General features: G+C 41.6%; 1 protein-coding gene across 1 annotated transcript in view; it reads right to left on the reverse strand.

Annotated features, from left to right (window-relative positions):
* Positions 1-1,379: 1,379 nt before the first annotated feature.
* The window catches only part of LOC310827464 (sodium channel protein type 1 subunit alpha-like), a 47,331-nt gene continuing 22,346 nt past the window's right edge, over positions 1,380-26,364 (reverse strand). The window contains 10 exon segments of the mRNA XM_083703562.1: positions 1,380-4,643; positions 5,662-5,932; positions 6,100-6,200; positions 9,210-9,351; positions 10,677-10,730; positions 11,019-11,291; positions 13,973-14,095; positions 15,413-15,586; positions 16,956-17,110; positions 20,057-20,174. Coding sequence (XP_083559688.1) covers positions 3,484-4,643; positions 5,662-5,932; positions 6,100-6,200; positions 9,210-9,351; positions 10,677-10,730; positions 11,019-11,291; positions 13,973-14,095; positions 15,413-15,586; positions 16,956-17,110; positions 20,057-20,174 — 2,571 coding nt within the window. The 3' untranslated portion in view covers positions 1,380-3,483.

The following is a 26,364-nucleotide window of genomic DNA, read 5'->3' on the forward strand; positions in this document are numbered from 1 at the left end:
CCAACTGATCCAGTTCAATGGATGAATTGTGGAATGTCCTGGTTAAAATGCAATATTTCATGATAAAAGAGGGAGAGGAAGGGGAAGGGAAATCCACCCAACTGCCTTAAAGTGTGTAGCAAAATTTTTAGCTGCACAAATACAACTTCATTCTGGCATTTCAATCTGCAAATAGCTGAAGTGATGCAACCCTGAAACCTGATGTTAGGCTTCTCTTTTTGGTTATTTGCAATTTTTTCCCTCTATGCATGAGCTATAGAGTAGGGCATGGCTACATGCAAATCTCTTATTTGTACGTGAGAGAGAATCACAGTAAACTAACTTGCCAAATAAGCGCCAGAGGGGTAGCCATGCTAGTCTATTGCAGGAAATACACATAAGATTCCTGTGATGCAAAAAATAAAAATAAAAATTGAAATGAAACACTTTGTAAATCAGTTAGTCTTTTAATGGTGCCATTATTAAACTTCATTTTTGTTTTTGCCAAGTCAATTTTTAAGAAGAATATGTAAGTTAAAGAATATATATTTTTAAAAAATCTAACCAAAACGACTACTGGACAAATAAAAGCTACATGGACTGTGTAGATATTAAGTGCAGTTTTGAAAGCAAGCTTCCTCCTATATTTTGTCATGGTCAATCATGTTATGCGTGCATGTGCCTAGTTTCTGAGATAGAACCTAGGCACGTGCATACCTAGGAAGAGCATATTCCATGCCATATTTTAGAATATGCATAGCCCTATTCAGGCATTCAAACTGAGGCTTAAACATGTGGAAAAAGGGAGTGTTGTAGCTCCACACCCATCACTCTCCAGGTGTTCAGGGGTAATGGTTTGCACCAAGTAAGCCTCCTCTCCTTCTGCAGGCTCACACACATTTTAGAACCTTGAAAAACCAGGGTCCAAAAATGTACAAGAATCTCCACCAGCATAGGAGGCTCCCCCACCGCAGACAGTTGCCTTTAAACATGTGGGGGGAAATGGGGACAAAGCTAGCACACTCATTAAACACCCCCCTCCTCACATGTTAAAGCCTTGTGATAAAGGCCTGAATAGGATGTATATGTATTCTGGGTTGATTCTTCCAATGGCATCCTTCTATCCTTAGGGAGGAGAAGTGTGAAAATTTCATATTCTGGTCTACCATGTGGCTTTACCATATTTCACAGCAATTCCTGGAACCATTCTTCACCTGAAGAAGGAAAATATCACCTCAGCATTCCCTCTCTAGTATAAATGCGCATGCATGTGCGTACACACAAACCAAAATCACATCAGAATACAGTGGTACCTTGGGTTAAGTACTTAATTCATTCATTCTTAACCTGAAGCACCACTTTAGCTAATGGGGTCTGCCACAGCTGCCGCGCCGCCAGAGCACGATTTCTGTTCTTACCCTGAAGCAAAGTTCTTAACCTGAAGCACTATTTCTGGGTTAGCAGAGTCTGTAACCTGAAGTGTATTTAACCTGAAGCATATGTAACCCGAGGTACCACTGTAGTAGAGCTGGAGGAAGGGGAATTGGCCCAACTAGCCTACCCCAGCCAATGGTCAGCGATGCTGAGAGCCACAGTTTAACAGCATCTGGAGTGCACCAAGTTGGCAAATGCTAGGCCCAAACCATGAGAATCTCTCAGGAGCAGCCATTGAAGTTTTCGGAATTAACCAAACTAAACGATTTTGGAAAGGGGAAGTGACAGAGGGATCCTTAGAACTACCAGGTGAAAACAGTGCCTGGTGGCTTTCAATATTACTATCTCACCTCTTTAAGGGCACTGAGCAAGTTTCAGGCAATTTAAATAAGCCAATGGCCTTATCTGTGAGATGCACTGGTTCCTTTCAAAGCGGAGGAGCCTGGAGTCAGCAGCAGCCAGCGAAGCAGTTCAGTAGGCAGAATTACTGGTTAATTCTGCAGAGCAAGGGTGAATTCCTATCCTCAGCTGTAAGTGCCAGGAAACAGCAAGCATCACAGCCAACACCATGGAAGTGGACAGTTGCAGTCTAGCAGCCCCGCCAAAATCAGAGAGCACATGCCTTTATGGTGTTGGCTGCAATGCCTCAAGTTTTCCCCTAGGGATTATGGGTGAGGGTTGCACCCCTGTAGCAGCTGCTGGCTCTCCCTGGAGAACCACTTCATAGGCCACTTCTGCCTGGATTGGACCTTCCTTTGCAAAGATGCTTGTGCTTCCTCTCCAGTCTGCCAAGTGTTGGCTGATGCCATTCTCAGCTACTGCTTTCCACTTGGGCTTTTCTCCTGCCTTGCATTTCCTCCTCACTGCCCCTTCTGATTCCTTGTGTTGAGGAGCTGAGCACCTGTCGGTTGTTCAGAGGAGTCGCTCTGAGCTTTTCTTTTCATGCTGGAATTTTGAATTGTTCACCCTCCTGTTTCTTTTCTCACAATGGAGCTCTCTGGAGTAGACTAAGGTAGGCCAGATCAGAATTTGAATTTATTTCATAGAATCACAAAATTGTAGAGCTGGACTGGACCCATTAGGGTCACATAGTTCAAGCTCCTGCACTGCAGGAATCTTTTGCCCAACGTGGGGCAAAAATTATTTTTTTATTAGCAGTGGCCATTATTTGTTCTTGAGCCAGAATTTGGGGACTGCATGGATTGTGTGTGTGTGTGGGGGGGGGTGTAACTTGTAACTAAACTTGTCATTTTCTGCATATCTACAAAGGCAGTTTGATTTTTAAGCCCTATGGCATGTCTATGCAAGCACAACCGATGCTTCACTTAATATCTAAACGGAACCTGGCACATACACAACAACATCCTTTAACCACGTTGACACTTCTTCCTTTCTTCTGACTGTTCCGCCTACCTGACATGCCTCTTTAGAATGCCATCTCTTTGCAGCGGACCCAGGGTTTTCTGCTAAATGCTTGTATTGGACCACACCCACAATGAGTAGAAGTCCAAAATATCACATCCATATCCTAAGTTATAAAGGGTGGTGTGTTGGTGGGGGGGGGGAGGGAATGCATGTAAATAAATATATGAGAGAGAGCATCTCGCTCCTTTGCTCAACATATAATTAAACAGCAATTTGCAAACAGAAAAATGGCGGCACCAAGAGAAATTTGTCAAACAGGACACATGTGGCGACTGGGATGCACACAGTGGATACAATTACTTCAGCAGTGGTGGGTATTTTTTTTGTTATGATAGACACAATTATGGACGTGTCCTGACAGTTTGTAGCTATTTTGCACACCCATCTCCATCCGCACCTCTTGGTTTGAAGCACAGCATTGTCCTCACAAGTCTGCTACCCTACTATTCAGCCAACAATAAGATGACGATTGCCTTATTTATGTTCAACGCTGGCCTTGGGTGCGCAAGTGTACTATGTTGGATAACTGTAGAAACAGGCAGTTTGGCATAAATTTCCAGCACAATCCCTATCAGTTATCAGTGGTAACTTCCTTATGCTGTAAACAAATTTGCTATAGACAGGATCACAGGTTCACTTTCGTTTTTACTTTTTGCTCTCCTTGTCATCTTTGTCTTTTTCTTCTTTTTCTGACTTTTCTTGTTCGTATTTGTCTGGCTTTGTCACACTGTCATATGAAGGTGGTGACGTGGTGGAGCAGCTCCTCTTCCTCGTTTCCAGGGGCAAGTTCAAACTCAACTTATCAGGGTCCATTTTGTTTTTGCCTTTGTCATATATGAATGAAGGTTTACGCACCGGGTTTGAGGCACGGTAACGCCTGTAGGCTCGCTGGATGACTTTAGCGGACTCCAGCTCCAGTTTCCGCCTCAGAGTAGTTGTAATGGGTTCGTAGGAGACTTTGGAAGGGTTGGCAGCCATAAACCGATCTTCCATTTGAACACGGAGAGCATCCATTTCATCACTTTCGCCCAAGACACGTTTCGTGAAAGCAAACAAGATGTCAAGGCAGTGAATTCTGTCGCCGCTGACGATGGGAAGATCCATTGCAATAAGCTGGAGGTGGTTTGGCTTTGGTATTAAAAGAGGCGGCTCCAGAGAAGCTGCAAAATCAAAGAGTTTGCAGTACTCTATAAATTGGGTTGCATCCGGATCAAACTTTTCCCAAACCTCATAGAACATCTCAAAATCGTCTTCGCCTAAAGGCTCAGCGCTTTCTTCTGTGGCAACGCTGAAGTTCTCCAGAATGACAGCAATGTACATGTTGACCACAACCAGAAATGAGATGATAATGTAGCTGACAAAGAAGAAAATCCCAACGGAAGGATTGCCACAGTCTCCTTTGGTTGTGCTTCCTGGGTGGACTTTTTCAGGGTCACAGTCTGGCGCATTGCTGTTGAGAATGGGAGCCAGCAAGCGATCCCAGCCCCCAGAGGTGGTGATTTGGAAGAGGCAGATCATGCTGTTGGCAAATGTTTCAAAGTTGAACATGTCATCAACCCCAACTTCCTTTTTCACATAGGCAAACTGGGACATTCCAAATATAGCGTAGATGAACATGACCAGGAAAAGGAGAAGACCGATGTTGAACAAGGCAGGGAGAGACATCATCAAGGCAAAAAGCAGAGTGCGGATCCCTTTAGCACCCTTGATGAGACGCAGGATGCGACCTATCCTGGCAAGTCGGATCACTCGGAACAAAGTGGGCGACACAAAGTATTTTTCAATGAGTTTGGACAGGAAAAGACCTGTTTTAAAAAAATAGGGCAAACCATTTTATAATATTACATATTAATGTAATACACAATCACATCATTTTCAATCAGGGGCTGCAGTGTGAGGTGGAAATGGCAAATCAGTATCCCCATGTTTTGCTTTTTTACCTGGAATTGGCTCTAGTTCACATATTGTGGTTATTTTCTGACTCAACTGTCCTGTGAAAGATCAAGGGGAGAATGCTAGGCTAGGCTGACATTGGGATGCCATCACTGGGATAAATAATTTTCTCTGTTTATACTATGGGATGGATTCAAAAATTCTATCCTGCTCACAGGATGTCCATGCTAGATGAAGGGGGTATGGGTAATTTTGCTGAAATTCTCCCCTGTGGCCACTGAACATCTGCTCTGGAAGGGTGAGGGAACATTCAGACCTGTAAGGCAGGGCAACTGCAGGGGAACAGACAAACATGGTCCCCTATTTCTGCCAGTAGGAGCTCAAAGTCACCTCCACAAGCAGAGGAAGGCCTTGTAAGCCACCTTAGAAGATTTTATATCCTGAAAGGTGGGATTTAAATAATAGTGATTTATGAAATAATACTCCTTTTTGAAAGCTGCCTGACCTGGTGGTTATCACTGCACCTTCCAGGAACGAAGTTAATTGTTAACTGTATGAAGAAGTGTTTTTATTTTGCCCATTCTGACCCTGCTGCCAATCAATTTCATTGGGTGCCTCTGATGTGTCATGAGAGGAGTTGACATAGGTTTTTCTCCATCCACTCTTCATAGCATTTCTGACCCCACTAAATTGAATCCCCTGCATCTACAAAGTCTCAAGTACTTATAAAAGACCTTTGTGTCATTTCTGATGCAATACAATGTTAAAACAATTCGCCATGCATGCTGCAATGTAGACTTTGTAGTCTCAAGTGGAGAAAAAGGGAATTAAGTGGGTACCAGCAACGTTTACAACAGTTTATGCCAAATCTCCAAAATACTTTCTTTAGCTGACCCTTTTCTTCACTTATGAGCCCCAAATATTTCTTACCTATAATAGAGATAATGACGACCACAAAATCAAATATATTCCAACCAATAGTGAAATAATAATAGCGGAGTGCAATCAATTTCAGGAGAAACTCCCCAGTGAAAAGGATGATGAAAATCACATTGATCCAGTACAAAGTGTCTTCCACAGAGGGGTCCTGGTTATCTGTTTCTACCATCATGGTGATCATATTGAGGCAGATGAGAACCATGATCCCAATGTCAAAGGCTTGCTTGGTTACGAAATCAAAAACAAAGCCTTGGAATTTATTCTGCAGAAACAAGACAGAGAGAAGTAAGACAGAAAAAGGGTGTGATGTCATTTCATGGGCAAGGGAAAGCTGTTTTTCTCGGTGAACTTGCTTTCTAAACTTCAATGAAAGCTTTTGTCTGATTAATGCAATTTTTGTTTTTTTAAAAAGATACAAGACAGTCTTACTGCTGGCCTGGGTATGGGTTTCTGCGGTTTCTTGGACCCCAGCTTTTTCATTGCATTGTAATATTTCTTCTGTTCTTCTGTCAGAAAAATGTCTTGTCCTCCTAAGTAAAGGAATTAAAAACAACAACACTGGTTATAACCATAACTTTAGACTCATAAGTACACACTTGGCCACTGTACTCCATGCGTTGATAACCTTGAGGCTGTATTACTGCAATGTGCTCTATGTGGGGCTGCCCTGGAAGCTCCAGAAGGTGAAAACTGCTGATGGGAGCAGATGCCAGACAGCTTGTGACACATCTGCTTAAACATCTGCACTGACTGCCCATGTGCTCATGGGCCAACTTCAAGTTTCAAGGTTCTTGCATTAATACACAAAACCCTGAACAACTTGGATCCAGGATACCTTAAGGACCTTGAGCCCTAACATCCCAGCTTGATCACAGAGATCATCTGCAGGAGTGCTGCCTATTGTACCTCATCTTGCAGAGGCCCAACTGGCTTCAAACAGAAACCAGGAATTTAGTGTAGCTATGGAACACTCTTTCATCAGAGATATGGCAGCCCCTTCACTTTTGACTTTTGTGCATTTCTTGAAGACTTTTTTATGTTGGTAGGCCTTTGCATCTGTTTAAATTGATTAGCTGGTCACTTTAATGATTATTTGACTTTTTAAAATAGTGCTTTATGTTTAATTGTTGTACACCACACTGATATTTTATGACACAGCGACACAAAAACATTTTTAATACATATATAAATGGGTAAACCCCATTTATTTCAAGTAGATGGGCAAGCGCATTACTTCTTCATGGATATATTTTAACCACAAAACTTTGGGATTCACCTAACAAGCCCTGTGTGGAAACTCTGTGTAAGGACTTCTGCTTGCACTATGGGGTTTCCGCCCCTCTCCCTGTGCCCCTCAAATTGGCTCTGGAGTGCCTAAGAACTCCCAGAATGGACTGTGGGAGGAAAGGGGGATGCATCATTCTGTCTCAAAAGCTGATATGCTCATGTAGATGGAACATGGGCATTTACCATATTTTTTGCTCTATAAGACTCACTTTTTCCCTCCTAAAAAGGAAGGGGAAATGTGTGTGCGTCTTATGGAGTGAATGCAGGCTGCACAGCTATCCCAGAAGCCAGAACAACAAGAGGGATTGCTGCTTTCACTGTGCAGCGATCCCTCTTGCTGTTCTGGCTTCTGAGATTCAGAATATTTTTTTTCTTGTTTTCCTCCTCCAAAAACTAGGTGCGTCTTGTGGTCTGGTGCGTCATATAGAGCGAAAAATACAGTAATTCCATCCATAAAGATGGAACATTCACCTGCCCAGTCTACCAGTGTAGGCATTATTTTGCATTCATGTAGGGTTTGTTTGAAAGAGGAAAATGAAAATATTTGATGCGGATCATTATTTGATGAATACCCTTTGTTCCCTAAGTGATGGAATATCCTCGAAAGAAGCCGTTTACTGGCTTCGGTTAACTCCTTCTTGAATTGAATTACTTCTGGTACTTGCTTAGTGGTGGTTTTTGGTACATACGCTTTACGTTTCAATTTAATTTATTTTCATCATCCATAGGTCACTGCAAATTGTATTAGAGGATACTGACAGCTTGCATACAGTGCAGAATGTTGATTTAATTGCACTGCTGTTGTATCAGTTGACCTCCAGCAGAAGGAATAGTAATTCTATCAACAGTTTGGATTGGATCAAAAGATTCCCTCTTCCTGAGATGGAAGCAGCTTCCTTAGAAGGAAAGAGTTTCTGTCAGAGAAAAACTCATTCCAATGAAATTCCTTCTATTCAAGAAATGGAATCCCTGATGCTCCCAAAGAAAATATAGTGGTGGTTTATGGTTGGGAAGGACTGAATGGAGAACAACAAGATCCATTAAAAATCATACATATCTGTAACTAACTAATCAACTTCAGAGCCATGATGCTCTGATGTACACTTGGAGTTCCTATCCCTTCTCCCCATACATACCAGAATGTGAAGCTCTTTGTCCATTTGGGGGCAAAGGGCTTGAGTAAGTTGTGGCACCTCAGCTCCAGGTATTCCTGGATGAGGAAAATTATCTACAGCCAAGTCAGTCAAGCTTCAGGTATAGTTATGAAATGGAGACTCCCTTGGTCACCTGGATGGATTATCTATGTAGGACAAGGGGAGTGTGTTCCTGTTGGTTCTGCTGGTCCTCTCTATGACTTTTGATACCAGCAGTCACGCTATCCTTCTAGACCTTATGGTGGGAATGGGAGACACAGTTTTACAGTGATTCTGGACCGTCTTGGAGGGGCAGTTTCAGAAGGAGGTGCTAGGGGACTCCTGTTTGATACCTTGGCCTTTGGTCTATGGTGTCTCTCAGGGTTCCATCTTCTTCCCCAAGCTGTATCTACACAAAACCACAGGGGGAGGATGTCTGGGTTTTGAGATCACCAATATGCTGATGACACCCAACTCTATCTCTCTTTTTCCTTCCAAATTCAATAACCTGGTCAAGTTCTAAAGCAGTGTTTGTTGTTACTAATGGACAACGTGAGGTGCACTCAGGCACTCCATTTGCCTTATGGCTTACGCTCGTTTACCCATTTGTAAGAGATGCTGGAAAAGGGCAAATGTCTCATTGCAAACTTGCCAATCAGGTTTTATGCTGTAACAAAAAGTTCAGCTGACCATTCAGAAAACTGAATATTGGTGTAAATTAAGTAACACACCAGTCGTACTGTATAAGCACCTCCAAATGCTATGGCAGTAAGAAAACATAGTGCTGATTCTGGAATGGTACGCAACTATGACATTCTGAATGCAGTGGTACCTCGGGTTAAGTACTTAATTCATTCCGGAGGTCCCTTCTTAACCTGAAACTGTTCTTAACCTGAAGCACCACTTTAGCTAATGGGGTCTCCACTGCTGCCGCGCCGCCGGAGCACGATTTATGTTCTCATCCTGAAGCAAAGTTCTTAACCCGAGGTACTATTTCTGGGTTAGCGGAGTCTGTAACCTGAAGCGTCTGTAACCTGAAGCGTATGTAACCCGAGGTACCACTGTATTTTCTGTGAAACACAGCTCACTGTGTGAAGTAGAAATGAATAATCTGGACACTTATCTTCTTTTTTTGCTGGTTGAAATTATCAATGATGACACCAATGAAAAGATTCAAGGTGAAGAATGAACCAAAAATGATGAAGATGACGAAGTAAAGATACATGTACAGGTTGGCCTCATATCTGGGCTGTTTATCCAACTATAATGCAAGGAAACATAAAAATAGATCAGTACCCAATGGGCTGCATAGATTATCTTCTAAAAACATGTAGGTGCTTGCTTAAACACCAATACCAAGGAAATAAGAACAAGCCTATAGATGTCTGTAGAAAATATGTAAGGCCAGTTCACAAAACTAGAGTATATTTTAAAAAACCCAGTGTTCCCTTATAGATACTGAAAAATGTTCTACAGAATGGCCTTGGCCTTGCAATTGCTTCCTGAGAACCACCGTTGGGATTAGTTTATTCCCATGTTTCACTGGCAATTTAAACTAGGGATACATTTGTTTCTAAGAGTTAATGGTACAGTAGGACTTGAATCACTGACATCTCCAGGTAGGGCTGGAAGACCCCAGTCTGAAATATTGGAGGGCTGCTTCCAATACTGATCCAGATGAACTAATGGTCTTTGCAGCCTCTTATGTTCCCAGGTCTGGGCCTCTAGTTAATGAGTGCTTGCTCCCACTCTCCCTTAGCTGTCACTAAAGAGAGGCAGGGGGGAAGAGAATAGAAACAAGGACTTAAGTGAGGGAGAAAATAAAAGGGAAAGTAAGGTCAAACAGGAGGCAGAGCTGCTAAATCACTTTCCTAACCAACAGACTTAAGGTAAAGGGTTAATTTGTGGGTGGACTGGCAATTAATGAGAGCGGGGTGGGAACTAACACTGTAAACGTAGTAAGAAAGACATAAGGCTAGCTTGGGATGAAAATGGCCACAATTTTATTGACAGCAGATGTGAACTGGATTTGGCATTGGCCTTGAGTCTGTGTCCCGTAACAGCAAACCCGATTGCTGGCTGATATCACCATCAGGCTTAATCCTGGTGAAAGGACTTATGCAGATCTAATGGAGAAATCCCACCAGGAAGCCATTTAGGGATGTCCTATGGCATGTTGGCCCTCATCTGAGCTTTTGGACAGAACCCAAACCTTGGACCCCTTTAGTAGGGTACCCTGAATTGTTCCCAGATTTGGGGCTAACCAAGGCAAAAACCTTTTACTTAAGAGTAAAAGGTTAACTTCATGCTCTTTGGTCCTTAGGAAAGCAATTTTCACTTCCAGAATATATTCCCTTACCCTTATTCAGAGAACAAAACACCACATACCAAATCTTAGACAAGATGCCCAATTTTTTTGGGGGGGGGGGGCGATGTTCTTAAAAACAAATTGGAAAGACAAGACTGTTTTCGTTAAGAGAATAAATATGATAGTAAGCGCTTTAAAACACACACACACACACACACACACACACACACAATCAGCATTTGAGAAAGAAAAAGAGAGAGGTACCATCATGTACTTACACCTGTGGAATCCACAGCAGCATACATTATCTCCATCCATCCTTTAAAGGTGGCCTATAAAAAGGAGATATGTTAAAAGCTATCCACGATCTAAGTTCTAATAGCTGAGAATATTGTGCAAATTTTCCAAAGCAGAGCTTAAAACTCTTGCATATACAGGTGACCATTTTAGCACACATGCACAGCTGTAGGTTGAAACTGGGAAAGATTGCCTCCCCCTCCCTTCATACCAGGCGTCCTTCTATGAGCGCAAGGACACCAATGGGATTCCACCCGACAAAACTGACATCCAATCTACTGCCAATGGAAGTTATTAGCGGTATCTAATGGGGGATTACTTACAACCTGAAGTAGAGAAAGGTATCCGGCTCCCACATTATCATAGTTTACTTTAACATTTGTCCATCTGGATACATTTGGCATACTCTCGCAAACTGATTTATTTGCAACTATTTCATGTGAAATCATCTTCTGATCTGTATTATTCATGCAAAAGTAGAACGTGCCAGCAAACATATTGACGCCCATGATGCTGAAAATTAGCCAGAATATAAGACAAACGAGAAGCACGTTCATGATGGAGGGTATGGCTCCTACCAGAGCATTCACAACCACCTAGACAAAACGACAAAAGAAGTGAACAGAAGTTATTGAAACGACTGCAAAAGATTTGATGTTGGGGAAAGTATTTAGGTAGCTTCTGATGCTGGTGTTAGATTTTATCAGATACTTAATGGTAAACTCCAATTAAATCCCAGTCAACTGGCTGAAGCATTTTAATCAACTGATCAGTTTGATTAACATAAATCTGCATTTAAATAAAAACCACAGTTCTGGGGGAAAGTTTCTAAACCATTAGCAAGCCATTACCATGATGGCTGTTAAGAGGTCATGTCTGCCGCTGTCCTGGAGGCTCTTAGCAACTCCAGCGAAAGCAGTGGGCTCCTGCCTTATGCCTTATTATGTTTCACTCTACCCAGTGATAAGGTCTTATGCCTTAGTCTAGTTAGTTAGGATAATGTGGTCTTATTGCACAAATCATGCTTTAATGTGCTTTATGCACGCTAGTTCTCTGCATTATGCTCAGAAGCAGGCTACCTATGTGCATTTCATGCTTTATTCTTGCTTTACATGTATAAAACGTGCAGTCTTTATGCAAAGCATGTTTATTGCCACTGAATCCACCAAGAACAGCTCCCCTTGGCAAACCCCTCCCCACACCTCTTTCCCCCAAGGCATAATCCCTTTTCTAAGACGGAATGAGTCATCTTCTGGCTCTGTGACGATGCACACTTACCTCACAGAAGACCACGTCTTTCTAAGATGATATTGTCACTTTGCATTTAAAAATATTTTTAAAAGGAAGATTGTTGTTACTGCCCTAATAATTATTTAAGTCTAACATTAAAAGTAATGTGAATATTGTGTATTCAAATAACTATCTAAATAAATATATTCCTCTAGAAAAAATGAGGAAGGGAAAGTGGGATCCTATTATGTGCTTAATAATGTATTAGAAAACAAATGAGAACAGAAGGCTGTGAATATAACAGGAGAGCTAACCTCTTACAGGCAGAGATATAAGCTTATTGCAGAGTGGGTGGGAAGGGATGATATTCACTTGGGTTATAACCAAAAGAAGGAGATTGGGTAAGAGGCTATTGTCTGGGACATCTGTATGGGGGGGGGGGCAGCTAGAATGCAAGTGCAGGAAAGCTCCTGGTGAATATGACTGGAGATATGTATGTGCTTGTTATCAAGCCTACACAGTCGTGGTGAGGGCACCAAAGAAGAAGAAGAGTTTGGATTTGATATCCCGCTTTATCACTACCCGAAGGAATCACAAAGTGGCTAACATTCTCCTTTCCCTTCCTCCCCCACAACAAACACTCTGTGAGGTGAGTGGGGCTGAAAGACTTCAGAGAAGTGTGACTAGCCCAAGGTCACCCAGCAGCTGCATGTGGAGGAGCGGAGACGCGAACCCGGTTCACCAGATTACGAGTCTACCACTCTTAACCACTATACCACACTGGCTGAATTCACTGCCTCCAGTGCACCCTCTATATACCATGCAGTTCAGTTTTATTGCATGTAGCAAGTGCTCTTACATACTGGCCCAAAGGAGGTTGTGGCCTGCTGTGATTTGCTTGCAATCTGCTTGGACCTTGACTCCACTGTTGTAGCAGGTCAATCTTAAAGGGTGTCCAGAATGCTGTGTCGTTCAGTTTTGTCGAGTGAGTTTCATTAGCACAGCCTGTGTATGTTGGCAGGGTACCTGGGTGGCTGCAGGTGACCATTTGCATTCTTTGACCCTTGACCCTCATGGCCAGTGAGAGCCAGTGTGGCGTAGTGGTTAAGAGCGGTAGTCTCGTAATCTGGGGAACCGGGTTTGCGTCTCCACTCCTCCACATGCAGCTGCTGTGTGACCTTGGGCCAGTCACACTTCTTTGAAGTCTCTCAGCCCCACTCACCTCACAGAGTGTTTGTTGTGGGGGAGGAAGGGAAAGGAGAATGTTAGCCACTTTGAGACTCCTTCGGGTAGTGATAAAGCGGGATATCAAATCCACGCTCTTCTTGGCTGGTGATGGGAAGAGAAGGCAGAGCTTATCAATGCCTCACTCCAAAAGGGAATGGTATTGGGCTGCCTGGAAGAGGCAGCAGTAAGACCATTCCTTCAGAAATTCTCCCTGGAGCTGAAAGATCTGAACAACTATAGAATGATTGCAAATGCCCCCTTTCTGGGAAAGATTCTTGAGTGGGTGGTCTCTGACCAGCTCTAGTCACTTTTGGGCGGGACTGGTTTTCTGTTAGGGTTTTGGTACTGAGACCGCCCCACTCATTCACAAAGCCTACTGGGGGAATTTCCTTTCTCAATCTAAGCTACTTGGCAGGGCTGCTGGGAGGATAAACAGAAGGGAGAACCATGTATGAGGTCCTTGGAAAAGGATGGGATAAAAGTGAATCATAGTAACAATTTTCTGTGTGGATGCCACACACACAAAACATTCTCTCCAAGTCAAGTTATGCTCGCCTTGGATGTAATTTTTACTATAATTAATTAAATGTCTATACCACTCTTTCTCAAAAGACCACAAAGTGGCTCACAACATATCCCACTGGCTCCTTTTGGGGCATTATGGTTATCCACAACCCCCCCATCCCTGGCTGAAAGCAATGTTCCTGCTAACAACTGCAAACTAAAACAGCACCTATACCCTTACATTAAGAAACAGAGATACCACTTGCTGTTTCTGATCACGAGTCCCTCAATTGTTATTTAATGATGTCTGACTCACCCTCATTCCTTCAAATCGCGATAATGCTCTCAGAGGTCTCAAGGCTCTCAGTGTCCGAAGCGATTTAATGGGACCAAGTTCGGAAAAGTTCAAGGCATTGGCTATTAGACTCACTATAGAAACCTATTCAGAAATGACAGCAGTTACAGAATTATTGAAAAAGTATAAATTATATCTTTTTAACAACAAAAACAACAGATAGAATTCTAATATCAGCTTGGTTGCAAACTTAAACATGAGGGGGAACCTGCATTACGCCAAGTAAACAGATGAATGTTCTTTCCTTCCTCTCCAGGAACAGCTTGCTTGGTGGGATGGCGTCACAACAATAGCCTGCCAACAGTGGCAACACCACAACATACTAAGAGGGGGACAGATGAGGTGGTTGCAAGGTTAGGGCTGTGTGGACGCATTGGCAGACCCATCACCACCATTGCCATCACTAGCTTGCCCATACAACCCTGTGCTCTCTGTCTCCTTGTTCCTTCCTTCCCCATTAAGTGGCAGCAAAATTGCTGATGGGAGGCTGTTGTTGCAGCCACTGCTGGGCAAGCTATTTCTGTTTCCACCTACCTACCTACATGTATATCCTGCCTTTTTTCCAGAGTGAAACTTAGGGCAGTGAAATGGGTTTGATGAGACCTAGGTCTGCTTAGTAAGGTTCCTGCCCTTAGATACGGTTCCTGCCCTCAGATACTGCGCCTTTCAAAATTCACTCCATATGGGTCTTGCACCATTGCAGGACAGTGTTCCAGCAACTGATGCACCTAAAGTCCGAATTATCTTACTGTTAGTCACCTCCCTGAATTACCCACCTATACTGTAAATGACAAACAACTCAGTAATGGGTACAGAATGAGCCCAGCTACTAACCACAGGACCACCAATCTGCATCCAGGCATGTTGGAGGCCAGGTTCCTGACTATCCCAGTACCTAAATGTAGCACAGAATCAAGCTTACATGAGATATAGAAGGAGAACATTATGAACACATCAAGTCACATGGCACAGCACTACAACGCTGCCACATCCCCACATCTAGGCGGTCATGAGTACACAAGAGTACACAAGAACATATGGGAAGAGAAATTGATAACGGTGGGTAACACTGTAGAAAGGGCACTGAGCACAAACAGAGGGCAAAGTGTTGCAGCCCAGTTCATGAGAAACCTGAACAAATCCCTATAACACACCTGAATAAAAAACAAGGGACTTCTATTACCAGTTCCTTCCCATAGGTACTATGTGTTAGTTCGCTGAAGCAAACACCCACTAGGTAAGAGACATAAGACAACTGGGAGTACAAGAATGCATCTTGCTCTGACTGCGATGCGTAACTGAGCCAAAATAGCCCACTTTAAATATTATGATGCATTATGATGAAAGCATGGCTCACCAACAATCCAATGTACAAAGCTGCTAGGCAAAGGAAGTACTTACATCAACTATCAGGAAATCGAGCCAGCACCAGGCATTTGTGAAATAGGCTTGAAACCCATAAGCTACCCACTTCAGAAGCATTTCCAGAATGAAGATGTATGTGAAGATCTTATCTGCATATTCAAGTACGATCTTGATAGTCTTGCGCTGTTCTATATATATATCTTCAAAAGCCTATGAAGAAAAACGCTACTACAAATAAGGTCATATTGGCTGGGGGGGGCGGGGCGGAGAGACAAAATGTCACTCATTCTGCTGTGCCTGATATTTTTAAAGGCTATGCTTTATATTTATGTACATCTCAGTTACATTTTGGACACTTGTGACTTGCTATTCCATTGGAAGATTTTCTAACATTTGCTTGAAATGCAGAATCTACACATTATCAAAACACGTACCTGAACCAAATTGGTTTGACAAGTTATAAGACATCTAGAGCAGTGTTTTTCAACCTTTTTTGGGCAAAGGCACACTTGTTTCATGAAAAAAATCATGAGGCACACCACCATTAGAAAATGTTAAAAAAATTAACTCTGTGCCTATATTGACTATATATAAAGTAATTCTCTTGAATAGGAATCAAATAAACACAAAGAAAGTATTTTATAATTACTTTATTATGAAATAGTAAGTAAACAGAAATATGAAAAATTATAAAATACTTTATTTTTCAATCTTTCGAATTTTTCAATTTTTCCCACGGCACACCAGGCAACATCTCACGGCACACTAGTGTGCCGCGGAACAGTGGTTGAAAAACACTGATCTAGAGGCTACCAATACTCTTTAAAATACACTTAAAGAAGTTCCTGCTATTTTATTTAATTGATTTCAACATAGCCTCTCAAGAATAAAATTCTTCCTAATACAGCAAAATGCACCAAACAACATTTTAAAAAAATCAAAATGAAATGTCTTTCTGTTTCATTAAAACTAGCAACCCAACACCCAAAATACAGCATAATTCAGTGTAATTCATGGGAAGGAACTAGGAGTTTATACAAAAAAGGCTTGAAAACTAAAGCAGGAATGTGGAACCTATAGCCTTCCAGATGTTGTTGGACTCCCAGCTCTCATCAGTCCCACACAGCATGGCCAAAGGTCAGGAATGATGGGAGTTGTAGTCCATCTAGAGCAGTGGTTCTCAACCTGTGGGTCCCCAGATGTTGTTGGACTACAACTCCCATCATTCCTGAGCTCTGGCCTTGCTAGCTAGAGCTGATGGGAGTTGTAGTTCAACAACATCTGGGGACCCACAGTTTGAGAAAGGCTGATCTAGAGGGACACATTCCCACAACTTGTTTTGGGAAACTAGAATGGTAGCATGGTAATAGACAAACCCAACTGTGACTATAAGAGAATCTTAACGAATAGCTACTTGGATTTCAAAGGGAGAAATATATATTTAAAAAGTCATATAACTAGAAGGGAATAGAAGACCACCCCAAAATAAATTCATTTGTGTACAAATTGGGACAATTCCTTCCATCCCAATTAATTAATATACTCCGTTCTACAACATAATGATCTATATTCCACTTACCAAAGCACCGCTGCTGAGAATGATCATGAAGACAATGAAGGTTTCAAACCAGTTGTGTTCCACTATCTTATAGCAGGTTTTGCGAAGGTTCCACCATAATTTGCCCTTTCCAGATTCTATGCTGACCTGACAGCATTTGAATCTCCGTACACAGCCTGGAATCAGAATATTTGGTGGATGAAATTATCAAAATAAAATAAAATAAAGTAAAATATTTTGGCAAACTCCAGGATATGGATTGGGCCCTGAGCTGCCCTTCTGCAAATGGAAGGAAATCCTCATAGATCTCCATTACTCCCTACAGCCTCACGTGCCACCTCCCCCAGTTTCCCCAAAGGCACCCCAACTCTCCAGAAGAGACTTCTGTTAGCCACAAGGGTGTGACTCCCCCCACCCCACCACCTTTCCATTCATAGTTCTGCTCATAGTTCTCAGGATCCAGCCTCATGAGTTTCTCATGTCCTGAAGCCATTGTTGTAAATGAACAATACTGAAATATGCAATTGAAGGTATGTTTATGGAAACAAAATGTTTTGTGGCACTGTAGAAACTAATGTATGAATCTGATGAAGGAGGCTATAAAATCAACCGCCAACACAGGTCTTTGAGGTGTTAAGAAACTATTAGTTTCTGCTCTTTAGAGTGGTACCTCGGGTTAAGTACTTAATTCATTCCAGAGGTCCATTCTTAACCTGAAACTGTTCTTAACCTGAAGCACCACTTTAGCTAATGAGGCCTCCTGCCGCTGCTGCACGATTTCTGTTCTCATCCTGAAGCAAAGTTCTTAACCCGAGGTACTATTGCTGGGTTAGCGGAGTCTGTAACCTGAAGCGTATGTAACCTGAAGTGTATGTAACCCAAGGTACCACTGTATTATTATTTATTCAATTTATTCAAATATATTCTATTTCTGTACACTGCTGAAGTGCTCTCTGAATGAAGTACACATTCTGACATAAAAATAAAAATAAATAATGTAACAATATGCTTTGAATGAAGAATTGTATAACAATAAACCAATTGATTTGTTTCAGTATATTTCAGTGGTCTTTAGCACCAGGTTATGCTTTATTCCTTGACTCACTGGGTTGATAATTTGGAAATTCAAACATGGATTAAATCAAACAAATTAACATTGCTGCATTGGCCAGGAAAGCACCCAAACTAACAACAGGCTACGTGCCAGGTACCACTGTATGTGTGCCAGATTCATTTATCTAATTAAACATTATACAACAGTATTTCTAAATTCATTGTGCACAATGATGGTGATTATTAATGTAGCATCATCAATGTGTATGGCATTATGTATTTTATGTGTATTATGGAATAACAAACATAATAAGTTCAGTTTCTTGCTCTGAGAACCTGATTTCATATATGTTCAGAGATACATTATCAGGGAATTACATCTTCTTCCTCCTCTGTTCCATTTTCCCAGAACACCAATTGCAGTCTTTTGTTCCTGAAAAATGTGATTCTCTTATTTCACCCTTGCAAATATGACTGTTGTGGGGAATGTGTTTCCACAAGTATAATGAGTACAGTGTTACAGTTATGATGTAATCAGAAAAACGTGATTTTCTGCTATATGAATGAAATAACGCTAGAACTACTGCTAGAACTCTTTCATAATGAAGATTCACTTCTGCTTTTAAGCAAACCCTAGTTTCTAGTGCAACAAAAGCAGGGAGCTGTGGTTTGCTTTAACTCTAGGCAGCAGGGGAAAGTCAGCATCAAACTGTGGCTTCAGATTGACTTTTTTCTAACTAGACTTAATACAAACAACAGTTTCTGAGTTCCAGCATAATGGGAGTCATGTTTTGTTTAAGAGCAAAAGCAGAAGCTTCTGGCCTCCTTGCAGACGGGAGAGATGTGGGAAGGAAGAGTCTGCAAGCCTGAGGCTCTCCATGGTTCATTCTCATAGAGGGAAACTATTGTTTCTGGCCTTATTGGATCACTCATAATGTCCAGTGTCATGTGACCTCTGAAAGTCAGTCTGAATTTGCATCTATACATATAAAATGGCATATGCTATTTTATTTATTTTTTGCTAATTTGTCATCAGAGGTCTGTACCTAGCAATGCTCTGGCTTAATACCTCTTTTTAAGGAAACCTTTGGTACTGTTTCTACTTTCTGTTTTCTCAGACAAAGAAGCATTGTATCCCCAGGACTCTTTACCATTCTGCTTAATGACAGGACGAAAATGGATCAATGGAAAAGATCTTGCAATGGAGTCTGGAAGCAGGAAACAATTTGCTAACTGCATCCTGAAGAGTAGGAAATCCTCTGGGACAAAGTCAGCAAACTTATTCTAGACTCCAATTTCAAAGGGATGGATTCCCCCCCCCCCCAACTGACAATCTGGAGCAGTGCATAGACTTGACGTCCTTCCTCAAGGAACAGGCCAAGATATTGATTCCCAACTCCAAAGGGAGAAACGTCACTGTAACAGATTGATAGTCTGCCATTAATCTGATATGTTTCACCACAAATGCTCATTTAAAGAAATGACTTAAAAGAGGGGGGAAATCCTCCTGGAAATATATGGATCAGATAGCTGTTAGCCAGTTTTATGATTTATGGAAACCCCAGAACAATTGTGCAGGGTTGGGGATGAAGTTTCAATCCTGCAGGGGGGAAAATGTTGCCCTGATGGAAGCTTAGCCGTAGCGCTATGCTGAATACAACCCAGAACCTTTCACTTGCTGCCTACATATTGCTGGTGCCAGACATTCTGCCCATCCCTACATTTGTTTGCTAAACTGACTCACAGAACGTAAATTTAAAACAGCTTCATTACTCTAAATAGCAACAGCGTTTAAAATAGCATTTCCTCAAGGAAAAATCCCAGAGGGAGTAGCTATGTTAAGTCTGTTGTAGCAAAAGAAACAGAGAGATCTGTGGCACCAATAAGACCAGCACATTTATTGTGTCATAAGCTTCCATGAGCCACAACCCACTTTGTCATAAGCATAAAATCATTTGGCTGAACATCTCCCCCCTGCTTCCTCACATACTCACAGGATACAGCAATTCCCAAATACATATTTTTGTCCTGCATGCAATCCCCACTGTTAAGTTTGCTGCCCTTGATACCTTCTGTAAAGCAAGCCTTTGGTTGTGATCGGTCTTCTGCGGCATCTTCCGCTTCCTCCTCTCCCAGGGGAGCAACATCAATTGTGCTGCCTTCAGTGGTGCTGGAAATACTTAATTTCTGTAAGTAAGATCACACAATGCATTTTTTTAAAAAGCAGTATGTACTGTACTCTGAGCTGAGGTTAATGTGACTGGGCATGCACGGGAGTATGTTCACACATCTCAAATCAGATTTCCAGAAAAGCAAAGCTGTGTTCACAAAAGCCTACTTCAGATTACAGGACCTTTACATGCCAGCCCATCTGTATGCCCACTCCACCTCCCAGCTTCCTGTGTTGAGTGGGAAACACTGAAGGGTTTTCATAAGTTTAAATTAATGTTCCAAGAAGCCTCCCTGTGACTGGGAACCCTGATAATACAGGACTTCCAATAGGAGAGGCTTCCAAATGCACACAACCAAATGAATTTACCCCCGTTCCCTTCAGACTTTCCTGCGCAGCATGGGAAGTCAAGGATGCAGCCACTGTTTGGGGGAAGTGCAGGTGGGGACAGAGCACACAGCCATACTCTGCAACCACCGGGTGGAGATTGCAACACCTGAATAGGGTTCAAGTGCCTTAGAACATCTAAACATACCCATATGCAGCTTTGCATTGTTACTTAACAAAGGAAATTTCAAATGCTTTTTGGGCAATGATGGTAAGAATACCCCCCCCCCCAAAATATCTGGTGTCAATCTGTATAATTTATCAATAAATGTATAGAGGGTGCAAATTTTCCCTGCTGCTCTTAAAATTGTTCTTTTCAAAAAAGAACAATTTTGTCATAGTAGTTCTGACTTAACTGACATTAGTTGATAGGCAGGAAAAAAAATACTGCTAAACAGCTTTATCTATCAATATTATTTATAATGCTAAATTCAAGCTTGCACCACAGACAGGAACCCCCCCCCCCAAAAAAAAAGTTGAAATCAGAGGCAAGACCCAAATTGCTCTCAATTTGGACGAGAGTGATTGATTCCCCACCACCCCCACAAAGATTGAGTTTTATCTAGGGGTGGCTCTATGCTAGCAGAAAGCACTTGTGCAAGGCATGGCAACCAATATTTGGCTGCCTTCCCTATCCATTCCCTCTTTCCCTGAAAAACAGCTCCTGATGGGCGGGGGACCTTCCAGAAAAATATTGGATATGGTGCAGTAAACTGGGGTTCACCAGACAATGGATAATCACAGAATACCATTTCATCCCCAAACAAACTACTTTTTTTTTAAAAAAAAGGAATATCAACAATGAAAGAAACATATTTATTTCATTCCCACAGCCTTTATTTTGCATTCTCTCTTGCAAGTGCATAGATGTTTTAGTTTCTATGCATTTTTAAACTCTTTGTTACTCTGGTACTCAGACCAACTCTTAGATGTATTCAGAGAATGATCGATTCAGGTGCTAGAGAACTCTCATCTTAGGTTGTGACTGCAATTGGTTTGGCATCCTTCGAACCTGACCATCGAGATGAAATACGCAATGGGATTTAAGGCAGGGCCAAAATAAACAGCATGAGCCACGATAGGTCTGAGTACCAAAATTAACCAAAGTAGTTGTGATTATGGCATTCTCTGGCCTGATACAATGTTATTACCATAAAGTATATAACATCAGAAATGGCACCAACAGCTGGATGAATGTGGGGAATGATGAAAGCACAGTTAAAACAATACAGGGTGATTCTAATCACAGTTATTGCATTCTGACTTACATGATTCAGGGATGATGTACACCTTTCCATGATTTTCAAACTTTTATTCCAATTATTTAAAAACTTATTTAAGGTGTTTAAAGGTACTGTTCCTAATCATTTTTTAGAAAAGCAAATATTTTCCTGAAAGTGATAATCCTATTGACAATCTAGATATTTATCCTGAATATGGTGTTACGTACGGTGCTGCCATGGACCCAATGGGTATGTATAACCAACCATGTAAATAATTACTCAGAGAAGGACCAGTCACAAGCACACTCCAGCCCCCGCCCATATGAATATATTGCCAATTCTCCTTCCATTAAAGCTAACCATTGGGAAAGTAATTGTCACAAAAATAATTTGTGGTTTTTCATTCTCATGAAGGTATCCTGATCAATGTAGCCTAAGTGCATCAAACTCAAGTGGAGGAAGGTCATCGTTTTGAGAGCTGCTTGGAAAAATGGATGGAACAGAACCTCTGTCGGTCCAATTCACTTTAAAACTTATGTCAAATGAAAGGTGAAAAAATATTTATTGACTGTACCTACAAATGCTAGCTTGGATTTTTCTGTTTTAGTTTCAATCTGCTGCAGATAGCATAGGGTTGCCATAGTTCAAAAAGTGAAAATCCGGACACAAAAGCTATTTTTCAGGAAATTCGGCATTTCAGCGATTTGCACCCAGACACTGCTTCCGATTGGCATATTCCAGCTATGTCAGGAAAATTCCAGGCATATGGCAACCCTAAGATAGCAGAAAGATTTACGAGCACAAATTATCCCTGTGATAGACTCTCATGTTATTTGCTACTCAGGTATTTTATGAGGAAAGTTAAATTGCTATTCGTTCCAGATGAACAAGCAACTGGCAAACTGCAAGACACTTGTATCCAGTTCCCTGCCTGTAAAGTGAAGTTATGAATGATCTACCTCACGAGGCTGTTGTGTAAATATTGTGAAGGTCTTTATACACAAGAAGCATTATAAAAAAGATAAAAGCAACAATGAATACTCTTCTAATTATTCTGAACTGGAAAATAACAATTCAAATCTAATTATTTACATGAACATGTGCTTTCATCATTTTAATATGGAGAGCAGTTTTTATTGTAAGATGCTGTAGCAGAGACAGGGTGAACTGGATTATAAAAATCACAAGTGATCAATATATATTACATTTTCCTCTTCTGTTACATAACAGCCGGCCAGGCGGCCTTGTATGCATCCGTGAGGCCTGCCAATCCGGAATGAGCCACTCCTAGGCTGGTCTAATGCAGAATAGTGAAAGCAACATTACTACAGGTGCTAATCAGCAGCTGCAGCTACCCAACATTCTCTGAGCCCATGGAAGGGTCCATCTTATTCTCCTCTTTCCCTGACAGCAGCAAAATGGAGAGCAGTCAGAGTGACCCTGGGAAGGGAGAAAACAGGACAGCCACACCTGGCAGGAGCAGGACACACCCCAGATGAGTGGTTAGGAAGGAGCAGCCCTTTTGAATTTTACTAAGCTTCTAATTTTGCTACACCTAAAATATTGCTGCCCTAGGCAGTGACCTAATTTGCCTAGTGGTTAAATCAGCTCATGGTGAGAGGACACACAAACTAGCAAGTGAAAGGTATGTCCCACTGAGGACATTACGGTCTTCAAACAAAAACATCTTGGAGGTCCCGGGCCACAGGGAGGTTAGGCTGGCCTCCACCAGAGCCAGGGTTTTTTCGGCTGTGGCTCCGATCTGGTGGAACGCTCTGTCACAAGAGACTAGGGCCCTGCGGGACTTGACATCTTTTTGCAGGGCCTGCAAGACAGAGCTGTTCCATCAGGCCTTTGGCCAAGGCAAAGCCTGCCCCCTTCCTTTGGTTATCCTCATAGAACTCTAGCCCAATGGTTGCCATTAATTTGATTTTGAATTGATTTTAGAATGAATTGATTTTAGAATGTTGTATTACTTTTACTGTTGTTAGCCGCTCTGAGCCTGGCTTCGGCTGGGGACAACAGGATATAAATTATTATTATTATTATTATTATTATTATTATTATTATTATTATTCAGCATTTATGATGAAACACGCATGGGATTGGCTTGGGAAGCCAGCTGGTTCTGTTTTGACATGAATTTATTAAATCTTCAGAACTTAGAAATGGAACTCAGCAAGGCTGCAGATTCTGATGCACTAGCTAAACTCCAATAGGTACTCTACCAGCTTTACTTTGGAGATTGCACCCTGCGCCTTAAAATAAGGCTTGCAAGAGAGCAGTTGTAACAAGGATGAAATGTTTAGATTTTAAAAGTATAGGGTGACATCCAACAGTGTCACCTCACCTATGCAGTGGATTTCTGCTTGCACAACAGCGCTTCCTCTCTTCCCCCGGCTGCCCAGCATTCCAAAAATCTGCTCTGTAGGGTTCCAGGATTCTTCATAGCTGATTATGGAAGCACATGGGCAGGGGGGAGAAGGGGAAAAGGGGCAAGTCCTGTGGCATCTGTTGGCACAACGAGTTATCCTTTAAAAACAAATTACTTTAAAATATATTTATACCACTTTTCATTTAAAAATCTCAAAGCACAATGTGAAACTTGTATGACAATAATTGTAAAAAAACCAAACAAACAGTAAAACCAAACCAAAGGTTAAGAAAGGAAAGTATTCATTGCCAGCAATATCTTGGGCGAATGAATGAGTTTTCATCAGGTGGTGAAACAGGATTAGAAGCAAAGGTACTGCCTCCTACTCATTAAACTCAGCATAGCATGGAAAACCCCCTCATGGGTCTTCCAGGGCCTTTGGCAAAGACTGTCAACAGCCACATCATTATGGGAAAGCTGCACTCACAATCACTTCTTTGGCCACCACCATATTCAGCTGCAGGCACTGAGGTAGCACTTAGTTTGCCAAGCCCCAGGCCTCCTCCTCATGGCTAAGAGGAAAGGTAGTGAAGGATCCTTCATCCCTGAAGGTTCCCTACCTGACTGGAATGTAGCCAGAGGACCCAATTGCCCAAACACCTAACAGGAAACACGATAAAGTGCAAATTACTCTTAGTGGTGATGTCAATGTAAGTCTGCCATAGGGTATGGCCACTACATCCACTTCCAAGGCAAGATTTTTCTGCTGTCAATTACAGAATGGCCCATCCCTGTATTTCCTAGTCTTCCACAGAAGACAACAGGACAAAAAAGTCCACCAGTACCCAGTTGCATCTATCAAAATTTAAATTAAACACTACCATGAACACTTAGGGAACAAAAGCACCAACACCCTCATTTGATTCCTCTTCATCCCTAAAAATGTCATTATGAAACAGAAAAGAGTTGTCATGCTTTTATACTCATGAAAAACGAAGGAAATCCTGTTTCAAACTTATGTGTCATTAAGCCTCCTTGAGCATACTTGGACGTATGCAAATATGCATAAATATGCACTGTAAATTAATGAAGTATGCCTTAAGGAATGCATATATCAGTTTATTATATTAAAGAGCTTACTAATGAAAATGCAGTGTTAATATTCATCACATTAAGTACGATTATGTAATTTCTCAAAATTACAACTAGCTCTTACTAAACTTGAGCACGCTTGGAACTTTAGAATTCAAGACCCAACTATACTGATGGACCAAACCTTCCTCCCAGCCCAAGACTACATGAAAATGGGTTGATTGCTTAATTATTCTTTCTGTTGTGCTAGCAATGGTAGTGTGCTGTGCTAGATGCTATATGACTCTTAAATTGTATTTTTTTTAAAAAAACAATTTCTTTTATTTCTTATATTTTACTGTATTGCAATTTGAATTCCATAGAATTCTACAAGAATTCAAACTGCAAGTGTTCTTCATGGACACACCACAGACCACCTGAATGAGGTTTCCGGAGCTCTGGTGGTCTGCAGATCACAGCTTGAGAACCAGTGCCACAGACCATGCAGTTCACATATCAAAATGCTATGTAGAAATCATCAGACACAGTGAATGTTAAGAGTGTGCTGATCATGCTGGGATGAGCGTCACATGACTCCAATTGCAGATCAGCTTGTGCATATTTTTGTTGGTATCACAATGGATGAAGAGGGGAATATACAGATTAGCATGCATGCCAGTCAATCTTTGTTCAACAGTGATCATGTATATATGAATTGCTGAGGTAACCTGTTCAAAATGGCTGACACACGTTGCTGTGCCTTGTTAAAAACCACCAGAGCTGCACTCTTGGTTGATCCAGTTTGAGTTTAGTCCTGTGAGAAGTAAGAACGGTAGGAAACAACATTGAAGGCGCAAATACGTCTGGATTTGTAGTTCTGGAAATATCACAAACATGGCTGCAAAAGTATTTTCTATTATGTTATTCACACAAACACATTTGAAAAAGCAGGGTAAACACAGCAATTGAGCAAAGACATATAGAGATATAAACACTGAGCACACCATGGTCAAGAAAGAAATAACAATTCTGATTTATACGTTTAAAAATTATTCTGCGTAAACACAATCATGTTTTCACAGAAAGACAAATATGAACAATGGCTTTGTCTTTTAAAAAAATGTAACGGAAGGAAAAGAGAGAGAAACACCG

The sequence above is a fragment of the Podarcis gaigeae genome (genome assembly GCF_964106915.1).
Source record: "Podarcis gaigeae genome assembly, chromosome: 1".
NCBI lineage: Eukaryota > Metazoa > Chordata > Lepidosauria > Squamata > Lacertidae > Podarcis > Podarcis gaigeae.